An 18999-nucleotide genomic window follows, 5' to 3' on the forward strand; every position below is an offset into this window, starting at 1 on the left:
GCATGCACCACCGTGCCCAGCTAATTTTTGTATTTTCAGTAGAGACGGGGTTTCACCATGTTGACCAGGATGATCTCGATCTCTTGACCTCGTGATCCACCCGCCTCAGCCTCCCAAAGTGCTGGGATTACAGGTGTGAGCCACCGCGCCCGGCCACTGAAGGTTTTCACCCTGGATTCCTCTGGGTCGCCGTGTATGAATTGTCTGTTCCTTTTGATTGTGGCATGGTCTTGCAGGGCATGCACGCACCACACCCTGCTTTCCGCTGCCCGGTGGACAGACGGCTGCTCGCTTCCAGTTTTCTATATAGCTGCTATGAACATTTGAGTGCAGCATTTTGCGTGAATGAAAGTTCATTTATCTGGGATTAATGTCCAGGAGTGCAATTGTTGGCTGGTAGTTGCAATTTTAGGGTTTTTTTTGTTTGTTTGTTTTTTGTTTTTGAGATGGAGTCTTGCTCTGTTGCCAGGCTGGAGTGCAACAGGGTGATCTCGGCTCATGGCAACCTCCGCCTTCTGGGTTCAAGCTATTATCCTGCCTCAGCCTCCTGAGTAGCTGGGACTACAGGCGCGCGACCCTACACCTGGCTTTTTTTTTTTTTTTTTTTTTTAGTAGAGATGGGGTTTCACCATGTTGGCCATGATGGTCTACATCTCCTGACCTCGTGATCCTCCCACCTTGGCCTCCCAAAGTGCTGGGATTACAGCGTGAGCCACCATGCCCAGGCACAATTTTAGTTTTTTAAAAACTGTCAAACTGCTTTCCAGAGTGGTGGTACCATTTTACATTTCCATCGGTAATGCAGGCGTGAGCCAGCCCCTGGAGTCCTCGGCAGCCTGAGGTGTTGATTTCTTTCCCTCCCCTCCTCCCTCCCTTCCGTTCTCTTTCTCTCTCTCTCTCTCTCTCTCTCTCTCTCTCTCTCTCTCTCTCTCTCTCTCTCATCTCTCTGTGTCGTCTCTCTGTCTCTGTCTCTCCTCTCCTCTCTCATTGCCCAGTCTTGGCTCACTGCAAAAGAATGAAAATTTGTCTCAAAAAAAATTCAAATTGACGGGGCGCGGTGGCTCAAGCCTGTAATCCCAGCATTTTGGGAGGCCGAGGCGGGTGGATCACGAGGTCAAGAGATGGAGACCATCCTGGTCAACATGGTGAAACCACGTCTCTACTAAAAATAAAAAAAATTAGCTGGGCATGGTGGTGCATGCCTGTAATCCCAGCTACTCGGGAGGCTGAGGCAGGAGAATTGCCTGAACCCAGGTGGCGGAGGTTACGGTGAGCACAGATCGCGCCATTGCACTCCAGCCTGGGTGATAAGAGTAAACTCCGTCTCAAAAAAAAAAAAAAAAAAAAAAAAAATTCAAATTTAATTTACTTAATAGATATTATAGAGATATCTAAATTACCCATTTTATATTGGATGAATTGTAGTAATTTGTGCTTTTCGAGGAATCGAAGTTTTCCAACTTATGTGTGTAAAGTTGTAAAATGGTAATCTAATATACCATCGTTATTCTCTGAGGTCTTCAGGGTCTGCAGTGATATTTCCTGTTTCATTCCTGAAATTAATAACTTGCATTCTCTCTTTTTTCTTTCCTTGGCATGTCTTGCAAGAGGATTGTTAATTCTATTGATATTTTCAAAGACGCCGCTCTTCCTTTTATTGATGTTTTTCCCACTGCTTTTGTTGATTTCTTTTCTGTTTCATTGATTTTCAATCTCACCGTTGTTATTTCTCACGTCTGCTTGCTTCGGGTTGATTTTTCCTCTTCCTTTCCTAGGTTATTGAGATAAGAACGTACGTTATTTTTTGAGACTTGCTCTCCTTCTGCTATTAGCATTTATGCTGTTAATTTTCCTCCCATCACTGATTTAGCTGTGTTCTGCTGACTTTGGTATGCTGTATTTTCACTTTCATTCAGCTCGATATAATGTTGATTTCCCTTGAGACTTACTTTTCCAATCCTGGATTTTTCGAAGTGTGTTTGATTTCCAAGTGTGCAGATTTTCTTCCTGTCTTTCTGTTATTTATTTCTAATTTGATTGCGTTGTGGCTACAGAATACTCTGTATGATTTCAATTCTTTTAAATTTGTTGAGGTTTGATTTGCGGTTCAAAGTGTGGTCTGTCTTGGTGTGTGTTCTGTAGGCGCTTTGTAGGATACTCTGCTGTTGTTGGAGAGTTCCATAATATTGATTATATCCTATTGGTTGATGGTGTTGTTCAGTTCTGTATCTGCACTGATTTTCTGTCTAGTTGTTCTATTAACTGACGAGAGATAAATGTTTAAGTTTCCAACTATAAAACTGTAACATAAATGTCTTTCTCCTTTTAGTTCTATTCGTATTTGTGTTAGATATCTTGCAGCTCTGTTGTTTTCTGCGTATGTGTTTAGGATTTCCATGTCTTCTTGGTAAAGTGACTTTTTTTTTTTTTTTAATCACTACACGATGTCTCTCTCTGTGCCTGGTAATTTTCTTTGCTTTGAAGTCTACCACATATGTGAATATAACCTCTCCTACTTTCTTTGCATAGATGCTTGGATGATCTGTAGTTTTCCATCTTTTTACTTGCAGCCTACCTGTATTGTAATTTTATTTTTTGACTTTTGTTTTAGATTCAGGGGTACATGTGCACTTTGTTACAAAGGCATGTTGTGTGACACTGAGGTTAGGGATACCACTGAACCTGCCACCCAGGGAGTGAGCAGAGTCCCCAGAAAGCAGTTTTTCAAGCTTTGGCCTCCAGTCCTCTCCCTGTTCTAGGAGCCTGGTGTCTGTTGCCTCATCTTTATGTCCATGTGAGCCCATGTGTGACTTTAGAAGTGTTTCTTGTAGACCGTGCATAGTTGTAATGTTTTATTTATTTTTTTTGAGACGGAGTTTCGCTCCTGTTACCCAGGCTGGAGTGCAATGGCGCGATCTGTGCTCACCGCAACCTCCGCCTCCTGGGTTCAGGCAATTCTCCTGCCTCAGCCTCCCGAGTAGCTGGGATTACAGGCACGCGCCACCATGCCCTGCTAATTTTTTGTATTTTTAGTAGAGACGGGGTTTCACCATGTTGACCAGGATGGTCTCGATCTCTTGACCTCGTGATCCACCCGCCTCAGCCTCCCAAAGTGCTGGGATCACAGGCTTGAGCCACCGCGCCCGGCCCCCACAGATCATTTTTAATGCAGCACAGAATTTCCTGCTGTGCACACGATGATCCACTTAACCGGCGCTCGGCTGCTGCGCATGCAGGCCAGGGCCCGTGAGAAATGTGTGGGCGCGTTCGTGGGTGGGGATGGGCACGCCCTGCACCCGCGTGGTCAGGGTGCTGAGCTCTGGGAGGGCCTCCGTGGAAGCAGCCTTCCTACTGCACGGACTCCCGCGGTGCAGACGGAGCCCCCAGTGTGCCTCTCACCAAGAGTGGTTTCTCTCCGCTGCCCTAGGGGGAAGACGGCGCGGAGCATGCACCGGGCCCCGGGCGCGCGGGCGGCGGAGCTCCTCCTGCAGGCGTCTCCGCGGGGAGCCGGCGGCACAGACGCCTCGCACTCCTGCCTCAGCGACTGGGCTCCTGCAGGCCCGGAGGTCGCCCCGTTCCTCGCAAAGGGGAGGTGAGTTTGAAACAGCGCCGTCTTGTGAAGCTGGAGTACACGAAGGTTGGGTTTCCATGAGCGTCGTTCCCCCACCGGTGTTGTGGGAGAACTTTCCAGAAATATTGCAATAATTTCTCTAGCGTTAGATCACTTTCCTAGCTTAGTTTTGATGAATGATGTTTGTAAAATATGGTGAACTTAATGTAGCTGTAAAAGATAATAAAAATAGAGAGTTTGCAGCATGAAGACTTAGCACTTTATTATTTAAGGTATTGCAGTTCTGCAGTGTTGGAAAGCATCTGTCTCTTAGGACATGCTTTGTCTTTCTTTCTTTCTTTTTTTTTTTTTTTTTTTGAGACGGAGTTTCGCTCTCGTTACCCAGGCTGGAGTGCAATGGCGCGATCTTGGCTCACCGCAACCTCCGCCTCCTGGGTTCAGGCAATTCTCCTGCCTCAGCCTCCCGAGTAGCTGGGATTACAGGCACACGCCACCATGCCCAGCTAATTTTTTTTTATATTTTTAGTAGAGACGGGGTTTCACCATGTTGACCAGGATGGTCTCGATCTCTTGACCTCGTGATCCACCCGCCTCGGCCTCCCAAAGTGCTGGGATTACAGGCGTGAGACACTGAGGACATGCTTTATTTCTATATGTACAGCAAGGGAATTAACTGAGTATTGTTTTTCATGTCAGAAAAGTCAGAATTTACATAAAAGGAAATAAAAGAATAATTTCAACTTTTATTTAAGATTCAGGGGTTAAATGTGCAGATTTGTTACCCGGGTATATCGCGTGATGCCGAGATTAGGGGTACCACTGATCACCCAGGTAGTCAGCCTGGTACCCAATAGTTACTTTTCCACCCTCCCTCCTCCCGCCTCCGTGGGGTCCAAGTGTCCACTGCTGCCTGCTTTGTGTCCAAGTGCACCCAGGGTTAGCACCCACTTCTCATGAGAACATGTGGCATTTGGTTTCTTGTTCCTGCGCTAATTTGCTTGGATAATGGCCTCCAGCTGCATCCATGTTGCTGCAAAAGACATCATTCCATTTAAAAAAAAATTTTTTTATTATACTTTAAGTTCTGGGGTACATGTGCAGATCATACATGTTTGTTACATGGGTATACACATGCCATGGTGGTGGTTTGCTGCATCCATCGCCCTGTTGTCTACATTATGTATTTCTCCTAATGCTATCCCTCCCCAATCCCCCCACCCCCTGCTATTCCTCCCCTAGCCCCCCATCACCCAAGCGCCAGTGTGTGTTGTTCCCCTCCCTGCATCTGTGTGTTCTTATTGTTCAACACCCAATTATGAGTGAGAACATGCGGTGTTTGGTTTTCTGTTCTTGTGTCAGTTTGCTGAGAATGATGGTTTCTAGTTTCATCCATGTCCCTGCAAAGGACATGAACTCATCCTTTTTTCTGGCTGCATAGTATTCCATGGTGGATATGTGCCATATTTTCTTTATCCAGTCTATCATTGATGGACATTTGGGTTGATTCCAAGTCTTTGTGATTGTGACTCAACATTTTGTATGCTGATCAAAAATTTTGATCCATGTTTAAATATTTACTTAGGTAAAGATAATGAATGGGTTTTACATGCCCGTGCTCATGCTTCAAATCCGTACTTTGCAGTTCACACAGATGTCCTTGTAATGAGAAAAGCAGCGTCCTCTGAGTAGGTGTCTCTGCCTGCCTCTGCTGGGGAATGTTGATGACACCACAGATCTGAGCACCCTTGTTCCCACAGCCAGAGTCCTGAGCCCTGCAGTGCAAATGGTCTCTCCAGCCTTTACCAAAGCACCCCAGAACTGCACGTGGGTGTGGCTCGTGCTGCTGCTGTGACCCCGCCCCTCCGGGGGAGCACCCTGGCCTGTGCGTACTTTCACCGGATGTTTTATTCACTAATAGTCTATGCTGTCATGTTGCAAATGGGGAATCTTTGAGTTGCTCTTTTTTGCCAGTGTGTTTCGAGACTTCTCTGTGCTAATGCCTGTAGCTCTGGTTCGTTCACTTGAACTCCTTACACAGAATTTCATGATGGGAACACGTCAGCATTCATACATGCTCTCCGGTTGGCAGCTTTTCAGTTTCTGCTCCTCACCCCCAGTACGTGCTATTAAAAATGGCCTGCAGCAAGCGTTCTCTGTTATATGCTGAAGCTGTCTGTCCCCCACTTACAGAGTTATTCTTCTGTGTATTCACCCTCTCTGGTCCTGTGTTGCAGGATCTTCTCCCAGCAAGAGGCTTCCCTTTTCCTCTTCTTTAAAGAGTGTTTTGTTGGGAAGTGTTGAATACGGCCAGGAGGACTGTGTGGATGTGTGCCTGGGCAGGCAGATGGGGGGCAGCAGGATTGTCCTGGCCAGGGTATGAGTGATGGAAGGCTAATGTTCAGCTTCCAGTTTCTAGAAAAAGGCCTCACAGTGAGACAAGAATCGGGAAGACTACAAGAGCATATTTTCCAAGTTCTTTGAGCTCACTTCTTCCTTCGATGTCTGGTGTACCAGGGGCAACCCCGGGGACCCCATCATGAGCTTCACAGGCAGGAGGCCCTGGGTACTCAGGCAGGATTCCAGGTGGAGGAGGAGAGGGCGCGGAGAGGTGCTGACAGATGTGGGGACTTGGAGGCAGCAGCTGGCAAGTGTGATGGTCCAATGAAGGGAGGGCTGAAGGTGCCCCACCCCCACAGCATGCCCAGGGCACAGGGAGGGGTGTCGGGATGGCACTGGCAGCTACCTGGGCTGAGTGTGGAAATGCTAGAAGGTGCCAGCCTTGCCCGAAGGCATGAGCCCTCGTGAGTGAGTGGCCCCTCCCTGGCGGTGCTTCTCCCAGGAGGAGGAGCAACAGGGAACTGCAGCCTCCAGGGGCAGCTCAGCACAATGGGGAGAATCGCATGTTGGCTCAACCCACTCACAGCGAGGGCTCTCGGGGGAAGGGCCCACTGATGTGAGTGTCTGGGTGTGGAGGGCACAGGCTGTTGTCCACGTGCTCCCAGGGGAGCCCTGGAAACAGCACACTCCTGGGCAGGCGTGTGGCTGGTGGCCTGGTGGCCACGTATGCAAGATCCCAGCACTGTCATCTCAGGCTAAAGGTTACTGAAGGGTTTAATTACATTTTGCTCTTCTTGTTTCATAAAAATAGGTGGAAATGAAAAAAAAAACCAGTATTCTTATCAGAGAAAAGATATGTAAGTCTTTGCACCTAGCATAGGTGGGAGTCCTAGGCGTGAGGAAACCAGCAAACCCTTAGTCTCGTGAAGTTGAACTCATCTGTAACAGGTTCAGAGGTGGAGAGAATGAGCAGAAGGAAAGAATGCTATGAGATGCTGTAGATAGACTGTGTTGAAAAGGTGATTTGGGGCACCGTTTTAGCTCTCGGGCATCGTCCCCTTGTAGCCTGCTTTTCTGCTGTTTGTATGGGAAGGATGCAGGCCAAGGCTGCAGCCTCTGTGCTCCCTTTTCCTTTGGCTCCCAGGCAGCCAGGAGCCATTTCTTGGGTCAGTTACATTACCTGTGCACAAACTTATTACTAGGAATTTTCTTAAAATGATTAAAATCTGTATGACACAAGGCAGGCTATAGATACAAAGAAAGCTGGAAGGAACAGTGAATTCATGATCAATTGCCATGTAACAAATTTCTCCAAAACTTAGCAGCTTAGAAGAGTACATATTTATTTCCTGAGTTTCGTGGGTCAGGAATCCGGACACAGCTGACCTGGGTCCTCTGCTCAGGGTCTACACAGCCTCGGACAGGTTGTCAGCTGCAGCCACAGCACCTCAGGGTTCAGCTGGAGCCGGATCCTCTTCTGAGCTCATCTGTGGCCTGGGCTGTGGGACATATGGCCTCAGTTCCTTGCCAGCTGTTGACTGGAGGCCACCTCGGCTCCTTGCCAGGGGTCTACTCCATCTGGGCAGGATGAGGGACCGTCTTTTGTGACCTAATCACAGAAGTAACACGATCCCTTCTGCTGTATTCACTGGTCAGAAGCAAGTCACTAGGTCCAGCCCACCCTCGGGAGGGGGTTGCTGGAGCATGTGAGTACCGGCAGGCTGACCCCTGGGAGCCACTCAGGCACCGCCAACCCCAGAGGTGAATAGTGATGAAGGAAACGGTTGTGAAAACGTTGGAAGTGGAACGCAAAGATGATTGGCATGTTTCACAGGAAGTGAAGGGAGGTCTGGGGTCCTCCCAGGTTTTCCGCATCTTTCAGTGTTTGCAGCTGGTCAGAAACAATGCAAATGGCTCTTTTTCCTAGAAGTAAAGTTGGCTTGTGTCTGTGGAATGCATTGTCCAGTTTTGCACTGATTTGTACTTCAGCATTTCTTTTTTTTTTTAAGACAGTGTCTTGCTCTGTCACCCAGGCTGGCATGCAGTGGTGTGATCTCGGCTCACTCCAACCTCTGCCTCACAGGTTCAAGCGATTCTCCTGCTTAAGCCTCCCGAGTAGATGGGACTACAGGCGCGCACCACCACACCTGGCTAATTTTCGTATTTTTAGTAGAGACGGGGTTTCACCATGTTGGCCAGGATGGTCTTGATCTCCTGACCTCATGATCTGCCCACCTTGGCCTCCCCAAGTGCTGGGATTACAGGCGTGAGCCACCACGCCCAACCCGACGCAGCATTTCTAATGGCCCATGTATGTGTGGTTCTTTGCATCTTACCACTTTCCTCTAATTGCTGAGTTCAACAAAATATTGACCTGCATTCATTTTATATTGGGACGAGAGTCGCGGTTTTACCCCCTTTACCAATTGTCCTGTAACAGCGGGAACCAGCCGCAAAGACATAAGGGGAAAGCAGGCTTCATTCTCAGGGCAACACACCCCATGTCTTTGGGACCCTGGACCTGCCCTGTATCTCCAGCCGGGATGCTGCTGGAGACTCCTCAGGGCCGTTCTCCCCGTCCTACCTGAGGACTTCCACCCTTTTGTTAGCGGAATGTGTCTTGTCCATGCTTTCGTAATGACACGGAACAAGCAAAACTGCCAAACTGAAGAGGAATTTATTTGGTCTAATATGCTGATTTTACCCGTGAAGAAGTGAGCACAGGGTCACACGCAGCCTTCCCCACTCTCTTCACTCTCTTTCCCATTCCCTTTGCCTCATTTAATTGTAGAAAAATTTTGACTCAATCTCTTTTTGTATCTCAAAATAGTATGTAAGAACAGCAGATGCACTTAAATACAATTGGTTGTCAGATTGACGGACTTAACAATTTTTTTTAAGGCAAGATTGTGTGGGAAGGTTTATTTCTAATCAGTAGAAAATGTAAGTAATTTTTTTCTAGTTGTTTTCACAAATCAGGAATTAATTGGCCTTAAAATTTGCCCTTTCAAAATTAGCTAATTACCTTTCAGTCTTCTACTTAGCAGGAATGTGTTTGATAGCAGATTGGACAGGGAAGCAAGTTAGAGAGAATATATTGAAAATAATGAAGATATATTATTTTATGACAGCGTTTACATCCGTCATGGATTGGTTACTGTATTTCATTATCATCAAGTGAAAATAAACATGTTGCTGGAAATTTGGAGGCTGAAGGGAAAACACAGCTTGTGACCCTAATGCTGTCATTGCTGTGTGCTTGCACTTCCCTGTGTTCCCTTCTGGTCTTTCCCATATTATTTTTTTATTTTTTTTATTTTGAGACTGAGTTTCGCTCTTGTTACCCAGGCTGGAGTGCAATGGTGCGATCTTGGCTCACTGCAACCTCCGCCTCCTGGATTCAGGCAATTCTCCTGCCTCAGCCTCCTGAGTAGCTGGGATTACAGGCATGCGCCACCATGCCCAGCTAATTTTTTGTATTTTTAGTAGAGACGGGGTTTCACCATGTTGACCAGGATGGTCTCGATCTCTTCACCTCATGATCCACCCGCCTCGGCCTCCCAAAGTGCTGGGATTACAGGCTTGAGCCACCGCGCCCGGCCTATTTTATGTTTTTAACTGAGGTGTAATTTCACCGGAAATGGTGTGTACATCTGTGAGTTTTGACAAATGCATGCAATTGTGTAACTGTCAGCAAATCAAGATCGGAACATTTCTCTCACCCCACAGAAATTCCTTTGGCTGCTTCCTCGTCCTGTCAGCACTTGTTAACCGTCAGTCTGTTTTCTGTTTCTACATTTCTGCCTGTTTCAAGCCTGTCAGATAAATGGAATCCTTGAGTTCTTGTACTTAGTGTGATGCATTCGAGGCTCACCTGTTTTTGCTGCGTGGACGTGTCACACTTTGTTTACTCATTCTCCTCTGACAGGCCCTTGGCTAGTTCCCAGGTTGTGGTAATTATGAATAAAACCACTATAAGCATTGGCATCAGGTTTTTGTGTGAATGTAAATTTTAATTTCTCTTGGATAAATGCCTAGGAATGAGATTGCTGAGTTATTTGGTAAGTAAATGTTTAACTGTCCAAGAAACGGCCAAATTGCTCTCCCAGAAAGCTGTACCATTTTCACTAACAGTGCACGAGAGCTCCAGTCCTCTGCGTCATTGTCAGCACTTAATATTGCCTGTGCTTTTAATTTTAGCCATTCTAATAAGTATGTAGAGGCACCTTATTATAGTTTTATATGTTTGGAGAGTGCGGTCTGCTTGTTTTCCTGTTATGGGGTTTGTGATTCATTATATAGTCTCAACACAACTTTTTTTTTTATAGAATGCAATTTTCCCAATTATTTCCTGAAAGTTTGTGGCTTGTCTTTGCCTTTTTTTTTTTTTTGGCATTTTTGGTCTCTTTTGGAGAACAGAAATTTTTAATTTTGATGTTGTCCGATTTATCAGCTGTTCTTTTATGGATTATATTTTTGGTGTTGTATCTAAGAAATATTTTCTTAAACCAAGATCAGAAAGATTTTCTCCTATTTTTTCTTTTAGAAATGTTGTTTTGGGTTTTACATTTAGGCGTATAATCCATTTTGAGAGAATTTTTGCCTATGCTGCTGGGTTTATTTATATTTTGCTTATAGATGTCCAATTGTTTCAGTACCATTTGTTGAAAAGACTCCTTTGTCCATTGTCTTGTGTCTTTCTCAAAAATACATTATCCCAATATCTGTTAATTTATTTCTGAATTCTCTATTCTGTCTTGAAATGGAGTCTCACTGTATGCCCAAGCTGGAGTGCAGTCGTGGGATCTTCGCTCACTGCACCCTCTGCCTTCTGGGTTCAAGCGATTCACCTGCCTCAGCCTCCTAAGTAGCTGGGACTACAGGCACCCGCCACCATGCCCGGGTAATTTTTTTGTATTCTTAGTAGAGATGGGGTTTCACCATGTTGGCCAGGCTGGTTTCGACCTCCCGACCTCAAGTGATCCACGCTCTTCGGGCTCACAAATTGCTGAGATTGCAGGTGTGAGCCACCCACTGCGCCGGCCCCTCAACACTCTGTTCCATCAATATCTGTGACTGTTACGTCATCAATATCCCACTGTCTTGTATCCTTATGAAGATTCCTGAAATCAAATGGTGTGAGTCCTCCAACACGGTTCTTTTTCAAGATTGCTTCGGCTATTCGATGCCACTTGTCTTCCATATAAATTCGATCATCACTTTGCTGATTTCCAAAATTCCTGCTGGGATTTTTTTTTTTTGTACTTTCTCTCTCTCTCTGTCTCTCTGTCTCTCTCTCTCTTTGTGTGTGTGTCTGTCATTTTATCACTTGTGCAGCTTCCTGTAACCCCTATTATAATAAAGATGTAGACCTATTCCATCACAATCTCAGATTCTGTACAGAAATCCCTCATGCAAACCCTTAAGTTACATACCCCTCCCCCTGCCATCTCTAACCCCTGGAAATCTCTAATCTGTTTTTTATCTCTACAGTTTGACCATTTTGATAATGTTATATAAATGAAATCATACAGTGTGTGTGGAAAGGTAAAATTCAACTTTTAATTTAGATATGGGGGCACCCATGTGCAGATATATTCCATGGGAATATTGCGTGATGCTGAGGTTTCAAGTGAGGATCCCGTCACCTAGTAGTGAATCTAGTACCTGATAAATGGTTTTTTTTTAGCCCACTCCCCCTCCCTGTATCCTCTAGTGGTACACACTGTCTGTTGTTCCTATACTCACGCCCATGTGTGCTCCAGGGTTAGCTCCCACTTAGAAGTGAGATCATGAGGTATTTGGTTTTCTGTTCCTGCATTAATGGAGCCATAATTGGCCTCCAGCTCCATCTAGGTTACTGCAAAGGAGATGATTTCATTCCTTTTTATGGCTGCATAGTATTCCATAGTGTATATGTATCATATATTTTTTAATCCAGTCTAGCATTGATGGGTACCTGGGTTGTGTACTTGTCTTTGCCGTTATTAATAGTGCAGCAATGGACACACGAGTGCATGTATTTTTGTTAGAATGATTTTTCTTTTGGGTATCTACCCAGTAATGAGACTGGTGATTAGTGATGCTGAGCACCTTTTCTTTTCTTTCTTTTTTTTTTTTTTGAGACGGAGTTTCACTCTTGTTACCCAAGCTGGAGTGCAATGGCGCGATCTCGGCTCACCGCAACCTCCGCCTCCTGGGTTCAGGCAATTCTCCTGCCTCAGCCTCCCGAGTAGCTGGGATTACAGGCACGTGCCACCGTGCCCAGCTAAGTTTTGTATCTTTAGTAGAGACGAGGTTTCACCTTGTTGACCAGGATGGTCTCGATCTCTTGAACTCCACCCGCCTCGGCCTCCCAAAGTACTGGGATTACAGGCGTGAGCCACCGCGCCCGGCCCACTGAGCACCTTTTCATATGTTTGTCGCTTGTATGTCTTCTTTTGAGAAGTATCTGTTCGTGTCCTTTGCCCATTTTTTAATGAGGCTACTTGTTTTTTGCTTGTTGATTTGTTTAAAAGCCTTATAGATTCTGGATCTTAGGCCTTTGTCAGATGCATACTTTGTGAATATCTTCTCTAATTCTGCAGGTTGTCTGTTTACCCTGTTGACAGTTTCTTTTGCTCTGCAGAAGCTCTTTAGTTTAATTAGGTCCCACTTGTCAATTTTTGTTTTTGTTCCAATTGCTCTTGGAGAATTAGCCAAAAATTATTTGCCAAGGCTGATGTATTTTCCTGAGTTGTCTTCCAGGATTTCTACAGTTTGAGGTCTTATATTTAATCTATTTTAAGTTACATATGTATATATATTTAATTGCACTTGAGGTTCTGGGGTACATGTGCAGAACATGCAGGATTGTTGCATGGGTACACACATGGCAGTGTGGTTTGCTGCCTCCATTCCCCTGTCACCTATATATGGCATTTCTTCCCATGCCATCCCTCCCCAACCTCCCCACACCCCCCTGTCTCTCCCCTAGTCCCCCACAACCAACCCCAGTGTGTGATGTTCCCCTCCCTGTGTCCATGTGTTCTCATTGTTCAATACCTGCTTATGAGTGAGAACATGTGGTGTTTGATTTTTTGTTCTTGTGTCAGTTTGCTGAGAATGATGGTTTCCAGATTCATCCATGTCCCTATAAAGAACATGAACTCATTGTTTTTCATGGCTGCCTGGTATTCCATGGTGTATATGTGCCACATTTTCCCTGTCCAGTCTATCATCGATGGGCATTTGGGTTGGTTCCAAGTCTTTGCTATTGTAAACAGTGCTGCAGTAAACATACGTGTGCATGTGTCCTTATAATAGAATGATTTATAATCTTTTGGATATATACGCAGTAATGGGATTGCTGGGCCATCAATGCCAGTGCTGAGGAAGAAAGCCTTCTGTCAGTGGGAATGCTCGAGAAATCATGGCCAAGTAGACTGCCTCCTGTCAGACTTCTGTGCATATGAAAATGCTGTTTCTCCATGGGAAGCACACAGGCAGGTCCCATGGCAGGCTGTGGAGCAAGGCTCTCCCTCTGGTCTCCTGGACTGAACTGCCCAGCCCCAAATCAGCATTACAGGCACTTGCACAGCAGGGTGGCCAGAGCCCAGGGCCACAGGGCTCCAGAGGCCATTGGAGTGCAGTTGGACAAGGGACCATGTCCTAGGAACAGACACTGCCATGATCTGCTCTCAGTGTTCTTGTGTCTCTCCTTTCCCTCTGGCCTTTTCTGCACCCCACCCTCCCCAGTAGGATCCTAGTTGAGTTCTGGAATCCCAGGGCTCCTGGCAGGTCCTTGGGGACCACTTGCTGTCTCTTCCAGAAATAGGAATCTATGCTGAGGAGCTGGGGTTTCTCTGTATCTGAAGCAGGGATTAATCTGGGTTCCCAGTGCCATCTGTCCTGCTGCACCCCAAGGAGGGCCAGGCACCTGGGGGTGGGGGACATAGCTGGGGAGGCAGCCTTGTGGGGAGGTGGCCCTCAGGGATGCTGCAGGTGAGGGAGCCGGCCTTCCCTGCTCAGCTGGGCTGGGTTCTCCACTGGCCTTACTCACTCAACTGAGGAGGCTGGAGCACCAGAACCCTGTGACGTGGCCTGGGAGGGGCCAGGCCCGGGGGTATCCACACATAGCTTTCCTAAGCCTTGGAAAACATAAAGAAGACACCCACTGAGGATACCACCCAACAGACCATCTAGGAGCGCAGTTCCATGGATGTTCAGGGCCTACACGAAGGACCAACTCTTCCCACAGCCTTGGACTTCTGCAATGAGAGGTTCTCAGGGGAAAAACCCACATTGAAATGAAAGCAACCCTGGCAAAGTCTCAGTGCAATTGTTCTACAACCTGATAAGGCTTTTTTCCAGATACAACTTTTGGGGAGAAATGCAAGTGTGAGATCACACATAAAAAAACAAACGTATGAAGAGAAACATGAAAAACGAGAAAGAATGAAGGAACTTTGTCCTGTAACTGACCACGTTTTATGTAATGCCACGCTAACACAGGATAACTGACCACGTTTCACTTAATGCCACACTAACACAGGATAACCGACCACGTTTTAATAATGCCACGCTAACACAGGATAACTGACCAGGTTTTACATAATGCCACGCTAACACAAGATAACCGACCACGTTTTATGTAATGCCACACTAACACAAGATAACCGACCATGTTTTACGTAATGCCACACTAACACAAGATAACCGACCACATTTTACGTAATGCCACACTAACACAGGATAACTGACCACATTTTACGTAATGCCACACTAACACAGGATAACCGACCAGGTTTTACATAATGCCACGCTAACACAAGATAACCAACCACGTTTTATGTAATGCCGCACTAACACAAGATAACCAACCACGTTTTATGTAATGCCACACTAACACAAGATAATCAACCACGTTTTATGTAATGCCACACTAACGCAAGATAACCGACCACATTTTACGTAATGCCACACTAACACAGGATAACAGACCACATTTTACGTAATGCCACACTAACACAAGATAACCAACCACGTTTTATGTAATGCCACACTAACACAGGATAACCGACCACATTTTACATAATGCCACACTAACACAAGATAACCAACCACGTTTTATGTAATGCCACACTAACACAAGATAACCGACCACATTTTACGTAATGCCACACTAACACAGGATAACCGACCACGTTTTACGTAATGCCACACTAACACAGGATAACCGACCATGTTTTATGTAATGCCACACTAACACAAGATAACCAACCACGTTTTACTTAATGCCACATTACCACAGGATAACCGACCACGTTTTACGTAATGCCACACTAACACTGGAATAACAGGAAAGCCCCAGATACAGGGGTACGACACACTCAGCAAACCCGACCTCTTAGACAACGGCGGGAAGTGTGGCTCGCCCATGTTATGAAAGTGGACACGCATTTGTGGGGAACGGATATGATTTGGCTGTGTCCCCACCCAAATCTCACTTTGAATTGTATTAATCCCCACTGTCAAGGGTGGGACTGGGTGGAGATAACTGAATCACGGGGTGGATCCCCCATGCTGCTCTCATGGTAGTGAATGAGTTTCCAGAAGATCTGATGGTTTTGTAAGGGGCTTCCCCCTTTGCTCTGCTCTCATTTTTCTTTTCCTGCCACCATATGAGGAAGGACGTGTTTGCTTTCCCTTCTGCCATGATTGTAAGTTTCCTGAGGCCTCCCCAGCTGTGTGCAAGTGCGAGTCAGTTAAACCTCTTTTCTTTATAAATTACCCAGTCCCAGGCAGTTTTTTATAGCAGCATGAGAATGGACTAATACAGGAACAAAAAAGTTACATTCAGGCTTTGGCCAAGATAAATCCTGGACTAAAGCGTAAGCAACAAAAACGTAAGAGTACTAGAAAAAGCGCATGCGAATAAATCCTTACGCAGGCTCGGGAGGGAGGTGTCTTTAACTATGGTGACAAGATGGAATTGCCTTCATGAAACGTGATGTCTTGAGGTCTCAACATGTGGGCCCTGTGCCAGGGGAGAACCGGCCAGGCTCTGGAGCCAGTGAAGATGGGGGGGAGGTGTTGCCCAGATCAGAAGACGCACTGAGGTGGAGCACCCCCTGGCCACAGACGCTGCTGTGTCTGTAGGAGCCATTTGGCCATCTCCGGAGGACCAGCACACACATGTACATAGCTATGCAAACACATAAACACAAACTTATTTATGTACTCATGCATACATATCCACACAGTTATACATTGCATATATGCACACATGTTTATATGTGCCCACACACATATGCATATATACACACATATTATACACACACATGCATACATGCATATCCCTACAATACATATACATACAGTATTTACATACACACTTACATGCACATGCACACATTTACACATACACGTGTATACGCATTTACACATACCCACATACATACATGCACATATTTATGCACAAATACATACACATTCACACTCCACACTCACACAGTGATTCCTATCTTCTGTTGCTCTGGACCCTCGCGAGTTTAGCAGAGGATGGGCCACAGCAGGGTTCCCGAGACAGCGGTCCACGTGCCTGCCGGGTAGTGGTCGGAAGCAGATGTCCTGAGCTCGGTGGGCTACTTTCACCAGGTATTGGTCGTGTCGTTCTGAGATGAACATAACAACAGTCCCTGCCCCGTGGTTGCCCTGAGCATCACGAGGCAAAGTGCCCAGAACAGGCTCAGCTGGTTGCAAGAACTGAGAGTGTGATCTTGTCCTGGGAGTCCCTCCAAGACGAGGCCTTTCTCTGGGGGATCTGGTGGACTGGGGCAGCGTGTCTGGACTCCAGTGGCCTCCCCAGCAAGAGCCCAGGCTTGTTTTGGTAGCCTGGAGGGAGGTGGCCGTGGTAGCAGCCCTGAGTAGAAGAGCTGTGGCCAGCACAGTGACCTTCTCTTGGGCAATGTGGGCAACGCCTTGAGAAACGCTTGGAGTCAGCCAGGGACACTTTGCGGGCCTGATGTGTGGCACTGGAGCTGGGGGAGGGTTGCGTCATGTGCTTGGTGATGATGGAAGAGCGCCTCGCCCTCGGTCAGGCTGTTGAGGTTGGGGGCGTTTCCTGGTCCCCTCTGCCCTCCCTCACCTCCCCGGAGGCACCTTCCTTCCCAGGTGTGTGAAGGTGAATGTGGCTGTGTGCCCTCCATGGCCCACCATTTGGGTGCTGTTGCCTGGAGGTACACCCCGTGTGTGCCAAGGAAAGGTACCACTGAGTGTAACGGTGATGCTGTGGCCACAAGCCTCTCCAACCGATTCTGGTGATTTTATATCAGTGTGCTTACACACAGCTGAGGCTGTATCAGAATTGCCTTTCAGTCTTGCTTTTGAAAATGGAATCCCACTTAATATTTTCATTCTGATCTACATGAAATTCGATCCTGCCTTGAAGACCCGCCTCTAATTCCCTCTGTGAAGCCTCACCTGGCAGCGCAGCCACTGCCATCGCCACCCCGTCTGCTCCTGCAGCCTTCACCCTGCATTGTGCTTGCCCATGGAGTGGTAAGTACCTGAGTAGGGGATAGGCCAGCGACTCACCTGCCCATTACCCACTTCCCAGAACAATTTAGCAGGGGATGGGCCACAGCAGGGCCAAGACCCATGGAGGAATTATTGGTGACGCTCTGATAAAATGCAGACTTGCACAATGTAACGTTTCTCATTTTGGAATGTTGTCGAAGCTTGTGGAGCTTGCTTAATGCGGGGCATTAGACCCCTGTGAAAATGCAGAAATAGTATTCTAGTATTACATCGTATCATAGTGCCACTATTTGCTTTGCATCTGTTCACAGTTTACAGAGTATCTGACGGGGTGGAGTTATTTTGGGGGTTTATGGGTTTATTCTCATGTTTCCCAACCGGCTCCAACTGGTTTCCCTTTTTAACTTGTGGATTTGCATTTGGGTTGATTAGCTCTGAGGCCAGCAGCTCAGAGCTAGACTGAGGTTGATCCCTGCGCGATTCTAAGTTTGGAAGGGTCATGAACGGCCTCTCAGCAGAAGGCGTGATTATTCTTATCTGTGGCTGTACTGTAATTAGAACACAGCTGTGAGAGCCGGTAGTTTACAAGTTTCTAATGAGCTATTTCCTTCCCCAATCACATTGGTTGGGGAGTTAATTGGGTCCATCTGGTGCATAATTCACAGTATCTCTAATATCTGTGATTTTATAAGCCTGTAGCAAACTTGGACTCTTGATTCACAAGGGGGAGTTTTGGTGCTTGAGTTCAAAGGCAGAGTTCAGTGAAATGCAGGGACAGCGAAGCTGAGCTGGGGCTTTGCAGGACACATGCCCTGGGAAGCACAGCTGCTGGATTCCAGCGCAGAGGTCAGGCCGTTCAGCACCCCAGCCAGCCTCAGGGATCTGGTTCCTGAGGGTGGTTACTGATCTGTGGGTTACATGTGGCCCAGCCTCAGATAGGAGGATGCTTCCAGCTCAGTGAAGCAGAGAGGGGTTAGACAGTAGCTACAAATGCTGGCTTCCTTCTTACAACGAATGTGTGTTTCCGATTTTTTTGCAGAATAGTGGGCTAGAGGGCATAAGCCTATAGGAAAGATAACATGGGCCTATCAATAAACCCCTGGTCACATGAGAACCAAATCCAACCCGACCAGTGCCCAAGCATCCCAGGGTCCTTGCCTGCACCCTTCAAAGACTAGTCCTGTTCTGGAGGCCGGGGCAGGAGGATTGCTTGAGTCTAGGAGTTCGAGGCTGCAGTGTGCCATGGCCTGGTCTGTGAATGAATAGCCACTACACTCCATCCTGGGAAACCTAGTGAGAACTGTCTCTATTAAAAAAAAAAAAGGGATCTTGGTGGAAACTTCATCAATTGTTTGAATTTTAAAATACTATAAGGGGAAATGTCTGTAGATTTCCCAACCATAGTTCCTTGCCCAGGAGCACCGCACAGTGCACAGCGTGGTGGTACTGGAAGACAGTGAGCCAGGATGTGCTTTTAGGCCAGCACCCTCCCCAGCACTACGTGTGAGAGAGAACTACGTGTGAGAAAACTTGCCCCCTTGCTCCAGCACATCCCTGCGGAAGACCTGCAG

General features: G+C 46.7%; 1 protein-coding gene across 21 annotated transcripts in view; it reads left to right on the forward strand.

Annotated features, from left to right (window-relative positions):
* Positions 1-18999, forward strand: part of OCA2 (OCA2 melanosomal transmembrane protein) — a 431394-nt gene that overhangs the window by 5326 nt on the left and 407069 nt on the right. For 18 of the 21 annotated variants that reach the window (XR_013536485.1, XR_008482351.2, XR_013536487.1 and 15 more), the window contains exon 2: positions 3428-3592. The exons of 1 other annotated variant lie outside the window; for it this stretch is intronic. Coding sequence is in view for 13 of the 20 variants with exons in the window: in XM_035306439.3 (XP_035162330.3) it covers positions 3428-3592 (165 nt within the window). In the remaining 7 variants the exon portion in view is untranslated. Of the gene's footprint in view, positions 1-3427; positions 3593-16942; positions 17450-18999 lie in introns of those variants that run through there. 2 more of the 21 variants (XM_035306446.3, XM_078375673.1) reach the window with 1 other exon arrangement.

This window comes from Callithrix jacchus, chromosome 6, assembly GCF_049354715.1.
Source record: "Callithrix jacchus isolate 240 chromosome 6, calJac240_pri, whole genome shotgun sequence".
NCBI classification, from domain to species: Eukaryota; Metazoa; Chordata; class Mammalia; order Primates; family Cebidae; genus Callithrix; species Callithrix jacchus.